This window comes from Phoca vitulina, unplaced genomic scaffold, assembly GCF_004348235.1.
Source record: "Phoca vitulina isolate PV1807 unplaced genomic scaffold, GSC_HSeal_1.0 scaffold34, whole genome shotgun sequence".
Classification (NCBI taxonomy): Eukaryota; Metazoa; Chordata; class Mammalia; order Carnivora; family Phocidae; genus Phoca; species Phoca vitulina.
The window spans coordinates 1,488,467-1,496,981 of NW_022589737.1; the positions used below are offsets into that span (position 1 = coordinate 1,488,467).

The 8,515-nt window shown below is 46.2% G+C and overlaps 1 protein-coding gene across 1 annotated transcript; it reads left to right on the forward strand.

Moving 5' to 3' along the window:
* The first annotated feature begins 1,034 nt into the window (after positions 1–1,034).
* Positions 1,035–3,117, forward strand: PATE1 (prostate and testis expressed 1). Its single transcript, XM_032426201.1, has 3 exons — positions 1,035–1,115; positions 1,941–2,202; positions 2,984–3,117. The coding sequence occupies exons 1-3, from the start codon at positions 1,035–1,037 to the stop codon at positions 3,115–3,117; spliced, it is 477 nt and encodes a 158-aa protein (XP_032282092.1).
* The last annotated feature ends 5,398 nt before the right edge of the window (positions 3,118–8,515 follow it).

Genomic DNA, 8,515 nt, shown 5'->3' on the forward strand with positions numbered 1-8,515 from the left:
CAGCCAACATCTGGCTTAGACCAATATCCCACTTTGCTTCCATAGCCCTAAATTGTGCCCCATTGCAATCTGCTTCCTTCCGGTTGCTGTTTCTCTCCCTCTATTGCTTTGCCCTAAGCACAGGCACAGTCATTTCCCTCAGTTCCTTGCGATGACAGCAGAGACGAGGCTCCCACCTGTTAAAGGTATAGGAATAACAGAAGGAAACTACCAGAAAACTTAGAACGAGACACTAGGTGCGGCTGTTCCTAGAATCCACCAGCTCAATCCCTTCCATGGGAATTGTACCTCCAGCCAGCTCTCTGACTGAATACCTAGCGCTTCTCAGAGTTGAGGTAACCCCTGCCCCTAATACCTGGCATGACACAAAGTGGGAAGGACCAGCTACCCTCGCTCCAGGAGGAATCTCAGACCTCTGTCTCCTAACAAAATCTGTCTCAACCTCTGGGAAACTCCCAAGAATGGGAAGCAGCTTCCTCCTCAGCTCTCAGTGTCAGGGTCTGCTTTGTTCTAGAGTGACTGGGTGTGAAACTGGCCCCTCCTGAGAATCCTCGGTCAGTGTCCCTGAGTCTAACCTTCCACCTCTCTTCTCCACTCCCCACAAGTATGCCTTTTTAAGGGTCTATGCTCGGCACCCTTTCTGTGTTGCCATGATTCGTGCTCATGGACTCAGCTCTAATGAGCACCTTGGCATAGATGACTCTGAGTCCTACCCACCTAGCTCTGACTTATCCTCGTTTTCTCCCACAGTGTGGTTTTATGAAAAAAAAAAAAAAAACCCACAAAACATGGCATCCTGGGTGGTCAGACTGGAATAAATCAGGTCCAGGACTTACCTCGGGGGTCCCTTTTCTCCCCAGTTCTCCAAAAAGAGAAACTACAGAGTCACTGGTTTCCCTAGAAGTGGAGTATGCCTTTCCAGCGTTCCTGCAGTGTCCCCACCCCTAACCCTTCTTGGGGAAGCCCAGCCTGGCAGAGGTATAAATAGGCAGCTGGCAGCTTCCTGCCCTAACCTGCTCCTTTTTCTTTTCAAAATGGACAAGCCCTTGCTTTTGGGACTCCCCCTCCTGCTCAGCTGCCTTAGAAGTGAGTCCCTAGCCTTGATGGTTGGTGAGGTGTGTCCAGGATAGGGGAATGGGTCAGAGCTCCCATGACGGAGGGGCTCTTATGGGAGCCTCATGAACGTTCTAATACCATGCCTTTCACCTCCAATGCATCACATCCCTTCATCAGAGGCTTAGTCTCCCCCTTAGGGGAGAAAATAAGTGGATTATAAAGGAATTGAGATTTTCATAGAAGTTGTGAGGCGGGGTTTGTAAAATGAGGTCTGCTGAGCACGTATCTCTTTCCCCAACAGTACTGTTTGGGTCACTGCATGACGAGGAACACACAAGTGAGTAGAAATAGATCATGGTGTGGGAGGGGGAAGACGGGAGGAGGGAGGAGATGAGCCAGGCAGAGCGGGCATTGGGTGTTGAAAGGAAGCCAGAGATAGACCTTGCGTTTATCTTTCTCCTGTGGTCTGTGCTGTAGGGGCGGGTAGGGTATCCGCGAGTCCCCACGGAGGTGAAGGGAATTGAAAGGAAGATGCCAGGAGGCAGGTGCCAAGACTTTGGAGGGACAGAAAGAGCCTAGCGTGGCCCCAGGTGAACCGCACAGGACGGAGCCCGTGTGCGGCAAGCCTCTCAGGGGCCCCGTGCAGGGCTAAATCTCGGACGAAATTGCAGATTTGATTTTGTTTTTTCTCGGCAGCACAGGCCATGAAATGTTTGTTGATGTTAACCACTACTTCAGTGAGTATGAAGAGGACCCGATTATCTCCGTCTTAAGTTCGTTCTTTTCCTTGCCCTGCCCCCTTTGTTTCCCCTCCCATTTTTCCCAGCCCAATCTCCCGAGACCATAAACTCCCGCCGCTCTCCTGGCCTAGCCTGTCTTCATAGAGGCAGATGCCCACACTTCACGGGCCTCTGGGCAAGCCTTCCGGACTCCAAGCCGACTTCCGATCTCAAAGGGGAGGCGGATTTTCTCGTGGCAGCGGGAGATCGCTTCTCATTTCTATTCCTGGTTTCCCGGCCCCAATGACAGAAATCATTCAGTGTAGGATGTGCCACTTGCAGTTTCCAGGAGAGAGGTGTTCCAGAGGCAGAGGAATATGCACTGCTACAGAAGATGAGGGTTGCACGACTGGGAGGATTTTCAAGAGTAAGTTGGGGGACGGGGGTGGGGGAAGCTGACCGGACATAGGAGCCGTAGGATTTAAAAGCAGGGACCTTATTTTGCCCCAGGCAGCCCCAGCCCCGGGATGCCTGATCTCTCTCTACCCCTATCAGAGACCATCATGAAAAATGGCTGGAGGTGGTCACCGAGGGGTGGGGATCTATAGCTATGATACCAGTATTTTGAGAAGCCTGCAGAAAGCAGGGAGACTGGGTGGAGAGGAAGAGGGGAGGCACAGTATGGCCAGTGGAGAGCAGGTGCTTGTTGGAGTGGGGAGAGCAGCTCCTTGTCTGTCCATGCCTGGACCTCCATGGGGGTGGTTTTAAACTGTGGAGATAGAGGGGCCAATGTGAGCAATAGACACCGGTTAAATGGCCCTCTCGGTTCTTCTACGGTTTGTGCTAAGCGAACCCTTGGCATTTATAACCCTGACTTAAACCAGTGTTAAGATTCTCCACTGAAAACGCCCTTGGCATTTATAACCCTGACTTAAACCAGTGTTAAGATTCTCCATTGAAAACGTTCAGCTTTGGAAATCCCTCCTTAGCTGCTGTCATCACCTCCCCACCCCCAAGAACTTTTGCAAACTATTCTGCCACTGCTTTCCTTCCTGGAAGCCCTCAACTTGCAACATCTTGCAGTTCTGCATGTTTGAATAACAGAGACTTGAACTACACACAAAGTTGTTCTTGTCGGCTGGTAGGGGCTAGAAAGAAGTTTCTTTGCCGAAGCCTATTTGCTAATCTGTCTCTCCTTCCTCCTGCAGAAGATGGGACTCTGTGGTTAACCTTCATGGGCTGCCTGAAAAACTGTGCTAATGTGGACAAAATAAAATGGAGTGTCTACTTGGTGAAGTTCAGGTGCTGCAGGGGCTATGACCTTTGCAATGAAACCCTGTAGATGTTGCTAGTCCTTTGGGGGCTCCAATCTCTGGATGACATTATTGCCTCAGCCTCGTCCCAATGATTTCCTAGAAAGCCACGTTTTGGATTGCAAACACGTGGTCCTGCCTTCTGCCTATGTAAGAAAAAATCCTCTCCTTTTCTAGATTTTCCATCTTAGTCCCTGGTGGTGGTGGTGATGGAGTGGGGGGAAAACAAAACACTTTGAGAGTAAAACCAATGTCTCCTGCAGGTTCTTACGAAACCTAGTGCTTTCACTGTGTACCAAAGTTGCTTCAGAATAAGAAGACTAGAGATGCCTGGGTGGCTCAGTCAGTTAAGCGTCTGACTCTTGATTTTAGCTCTGGTCATGATCTCAGTGTCTTGAGATCAAGCCCTGCCTCGGGCTCTGGGTTGGGCATGGAGCCTGCTTAAGATTCTCTCTCTCCCTCTCCCTCTGCCCACCCCCCCATCACATGCTCCCTCTCTCTCTCTCAAAAAACAAAAACAAAAACAAAAACAAAAAAACAAAGGGAGATGAGAATAGGTCAATTCTTTTCCTGGCTTTCCCCCTTCTTTCTGTGGTAGGATATGTTCTTTTCTTTTCTTTCTTTCTTTTTAAATGTTTCTCTCTCTCGATATTATCCTTTTTATCACACTCCCACTAAAGCACATCACCCTGGCCTCATGGGGAGGGGAGTAGCAAAGTGCAAAGAGATAGCTTGGGTCTTCCTGAATTTTGTTCACGAATGCTATTCCCAGAGTGAGGAGAAGGGTGGAGCTTAGAAAAGAATTTGCATCAGGAATTCTGAAGAGAGAAAGCTTTTCTGCCTTCTAGAAGTGAGACTCTCTTTGAGGTTGGGGGTGGGAGAAGAGAAGAGGGCATCTAAGGGGTCTAGAGATAGTAACTTGCACCCTGCTTGCCGGGCAACCTCACAGGAAGGCATCAGTCCCTAGATTCGGAAGAGCTGCTGGATACTTCCAAGGAGATGAGACCAGAAGCAGCCACACAAATATTCCCATGTGTCTAGCATGGCATGGAAGAGGCTGAAATCGGTGAGATCTGAGCAAGGCATGTGAGTCTGGCCACTGGACATTTCAACAGTAACCTGTGTTCAGAGCTGTGCCCGTGAGCAGATGCCTCCCCCCTCCCCCAGCTCACACACACTCAGGCTTTCCACTCTGTATGGTTCTAGCACCCCGGGAAAAATAGGAGTGGGCATGCTCACACAGATGGAGACTGATTTCTAAGAAACTGGTAGGATGAGGCCTATTTATTTGATTATATAAATATAAGCTCATTTTCCTATTTTTGTTGAACTGATTATAATTCATTACTGTCGCACATATTTTAATGTTTAGATTTGGTCAGCAAGAATCACTTCAAGCTTGCTCCTGTGTCCTTTCAATATTCTTCATCGTTCTTGGAACATTTCCTTATATCTGCCCCAGCCAAATATTCCAGGCTCATTTGGTACTTTCCCTCTAGGAAGCCCTGCTTTTTTTCAGCGGGAAAACTATTTAGAAACCAAAATTGGCGTACTAGGTATGCACATGGCTACTGGAGTGTCACTGCCCTTAGGGCTTCGCCGCGGCCAAAGTCGAAGAATACATATGTGTATGTACACGTGCAAGTGTGTGCACACCCCCCCACACACATGTGCACTTCCATCTAGAATTTATTCTAGTTTTTTTCTCTTGCCATATTTATAAATCCCTTCTATAGTGCTGAGAAACTGGGCTCCTATTATCTTCAATGCATTTCTTGTTTTGTTATTCCCCTCTGTACAAGACCAAGCTCCCATTGCCACCACCTGACCCCCTCGGGCTCCAGCATCCCCCCCGCAGGCTACTACCAGTGTTATCCCCATGTGCAGATACCCTCCTTGCAACTTTCAGGTGCCAAATCCTTTTTTGGGTCACCATGCACCCCACTTACATCTCGATGTTCCTTACCAGCCTGCCACTGCTGTCCACCACACAAGTTGCCCTCCTCATGCAGCTTGGACTCCAATGACCAACTGGACCAAGTGGCACCTGCTCAATCCATTCAGTCACCAACTGCCCAGGTTCACCCACATCTACCACCACAGCACTCGGCAGGGACACCCTCCTCGCCATAGCAGACTCTGACAATCTGCACCAGAGTGCGTGGACGTTGTCCTCACCCACTTGGGCTTCCAATTGTCTATGTTGTGCCTATACCCAGTAACCTCCTTCATGGAGATCTACCTTGCTCAGCCCAAATGGCTTTTATTTTATTTATTTTTTATTTATTTTTATTTTTTTAAAGATTTTATTTATTTATTTGACAGAGAGAGACACACAGTGAGAGAGGAAACACAAGCAGGGGGAGTGGGAGAGGGAGAAGCAGGCTTCCCGCAGAGCGGAGAGCCTGATGCGGGGCTCGATCCCAGGACCCTGGGACCATGACCTGAGCCGAAGGCAGACGCTTAACGACTGAGCCACCCAGGTGCCCCCCAAATGGCTTTTAGATTGAATTCTTAGAGAAGGAAGCTGAACATTTAAAAAGTGTTTTGTTTTTTTTTTTTTTCCGGGGGCACCTAGGTGGCTCAGTCAGTTAAGTGTTGGACTCTTGGTTTCAGCTCAGGTCATGATCTCAGCGGGGACTCTGCTGGAGATTCTCTCCCTCTTCCCCTCCCCCAACTCGCATGTGTGCGTGCATGTGGGGGGGGGGGCGCACACGTGCACGTGCGCGCATGCACACACACTCTCTCTCTCTCAAATAAATAAATCTTTAAAAAGTTTTTCTGTGCTGCTTTTTCATAGTTTCTATCATTTCCCTCATTTCTTGTAGCTGCACTTTGAAATGTTGAGTTTCTATCCATTTTGAAGCCGTATTTTTCTGACATCCTTTGTTTTCTGTAAGTATGGTGTTCAGTGCGCTTGTCTCATGACATTATTATATGGGGTTTATTTGCAGTTTTTTTGTGTCATACATGCTTAAATTAAATGTGTTTTTCCGGGAAGATCCCCATGTTGGGCTGGCGGTGGACGGGGGGAACCTTCCTAACTTCATCTCTTGAAGGCATTGAAAGGGAAGTAGTTAAAATTCTTCATCTCTCTAGAGCAACCTCTACAGTGATTTCCAAGATTTGCTACCTGCCATCCCCTTTCCCACCAGGGTTCAAACTTTCTCTTAAAACTTTCTCGTTGCTACCCTGCTCAATTTCATTTCTACTGACTGTTCCTTTCTTCCTCAGAATGGAACTCTATGTTTGTGGGAGGGGTTTTAGTGGCATATTTTCTATATTTCTGAGATCTTTGAGGCCACCCTAGCAGATCCTGCTTTGGTGTATGGCACTTTCTTTTTGCTGTCCTAGCTATTCTGCCTTACTGGTAAGGGGATTTGTGGAGGTTCATAAACCGTGCTGCTCTCTCTACCTTGTCCCAACTGGAAGACCACAGTCCTACCTTGATGGTCCTAAGCAAAGATTTAAAATCAGCCCAAGAAGTTTAAGGCAGGTGCTTTCAACCTCCAGCCTCACAGCCTTTTCCCAGTCGTGGCTTACTGTGTTCTTCCGGAGGCTATTTCTTCCTCCTGAGGGCCAGTGGGCAGGTTTTCCTGCCCTCATCAATCTGTGATAGAACTATAACTAGAGAGATGCACCCAAAGTGCTGAAAGAGTACAAATAATGTTCATGTTTCCAGTTTTTCTCTGTCACTGTTAGCAGGACCCTCAGAATAAATCAGGCAATCCATATGTCTGTGTTGAATACTTACAGGGCATATTTTGAAATATTCAGCAGTTGTTTCAGAGCTCTGTCCATAAAAAAGATGAGATCAAATAGTAAGCCCCGGATCATATAATATATCAATATAGAATATATCATATCTCTATATGAGGTTCTGGAGCCAGCCTCCTAGTATTTCAGTCCAACCATGACTGGTGCAAAATTTGTGAGCAGAACAAAAGTTTTGAGGTGTGGTTTTCTGAGAACTTGTCGATCATGAACACACTTCTATTGGGCTTCTATGATTTTACACACATTTCTACAAAAGAAACCCTGTTTTCCTACTATTAATAATCCTCCAGATTTCTAGTTCCATAGAGTTGGTTTGTCTTCCTTTGATCAATTTTTCCAGTCTAAGTCTGCCACCAAGTAAGGAATCTTTGGCCAGAACGAGTGTTCTGGACTGGAATCTAGAACTAGGGTACATGTTCAGGGTCTGTCTTCCCTCACTGTTTCCTCTACTTCCTATCCCTTTTCCCCCCAAAATGTGAAGAACAGAGATGTACTCTACTTAGGCAAGAAAATTAGGAGGTGATGGGGTATTGTAAATGGGGCAATAAGAGAGTCAGAATCTCATGGAAATCCAAGATGGGAAACATAATAGGACGGGCTCCGAAAGATCAGACCTGGAGGGCCAGTTTGGGTATGAGGAAGCTCTGGGGATTTTGCCACAATGGTTTATGAAGCTTCCCTTCAAACTCAGCTATAAAATTGTGCCAGTGAGTCTCCTTCTGTTTGTATCACTCAGTGTCTATCTGCTAGTCTTCCTGCTACTGGTCACCTTCTTCACCTTCTATATTGTTTCTCTTCTCTAATTTGAAGTTTCCAATTTTGACTGGTTTGGGACCATTCTAGGCACTAACCACACATCATAGTAATGCCTCTGTGAATCCCTTCATTGTTGGAATCTACAGCCAGCATCTCCATTCTATCCATATAAATGAACTAACCAACCCTGAATGGAAGCGTCTACCATATTCTCTCCTCAAGATGCTAAAGTATAATATGCCTGCTAACATGACACAATTTGGGGCAAATCCCAGCATACATATATTGCAAATATTTCAAAATTAATTTGTATTTTAAAATGTTTTATTATATCTATGCAAATACAGTGTGGTAGAAAGCAATAAGCAATTATAAGCCTGGATCAGGAGGGAAATTACTAAACCTGGGATAATATTATATTTTTATATATAATTATTCAGCTAAAAAAGAAATATAATAGTTTCTGTAGATTCTAATACATAGGAAGGCAAACATGGTAAAAGAAAAGTTTAACCTAAAATGAGTGAACAATAATTTAGGGATTCATTTTTGTCATTTCATAGCTTATTATTTTTGTTAGAACACTACAGTGAAGTCTGAAACTCATCTCCCCTTGACATAATCTGTTGCAGGGCTGTGCCAGTAAACACTCAGTTTTTTATCAATGAGTTCACTGAATGCGAGGTAACATTTAAGTATTTTTCAGAACTGGGTGGTAGAGTATTCCTCACATGCCAGGAGACAGAGTAGTTGGTCGACAATGAGGCCAAGTGCTTATTCTGATGTACTTGGCTTTGGTCATGAAAGCAAGATAAGATCATTAGAAACATGGTAGCTTCGGGCTGTGTGTCAGGTGTAGCTGTGGTCCGTACAGTTTCCCCAAAATGATGCAGG

Bases quoted from the DNA above. Each gene is read 5' to 3' on its own strand.
- PATE1 (XM_032426201.1), top strand. From the start codon at position 1,035: ATGGACAAGCCCTTGCTTTTGGGACTCCCCCTCCTGCTCAGCTGCCTT. The intron at 1,116-1,940 runs GTGTGTCCAGGA...CTGTCTTCATAG, and splicing joins TAGCCTTGATGGTTGGTGAG to AGGCAGATGCCCACACTTCA. The intron at 2,203-2,983 runs GTAAGTTGGGGG...TTCCTCCTGCAG, and splicing joins GACTGGGAGGATTTTCAAGA to AAGATGGGACTCTGTGGTTA.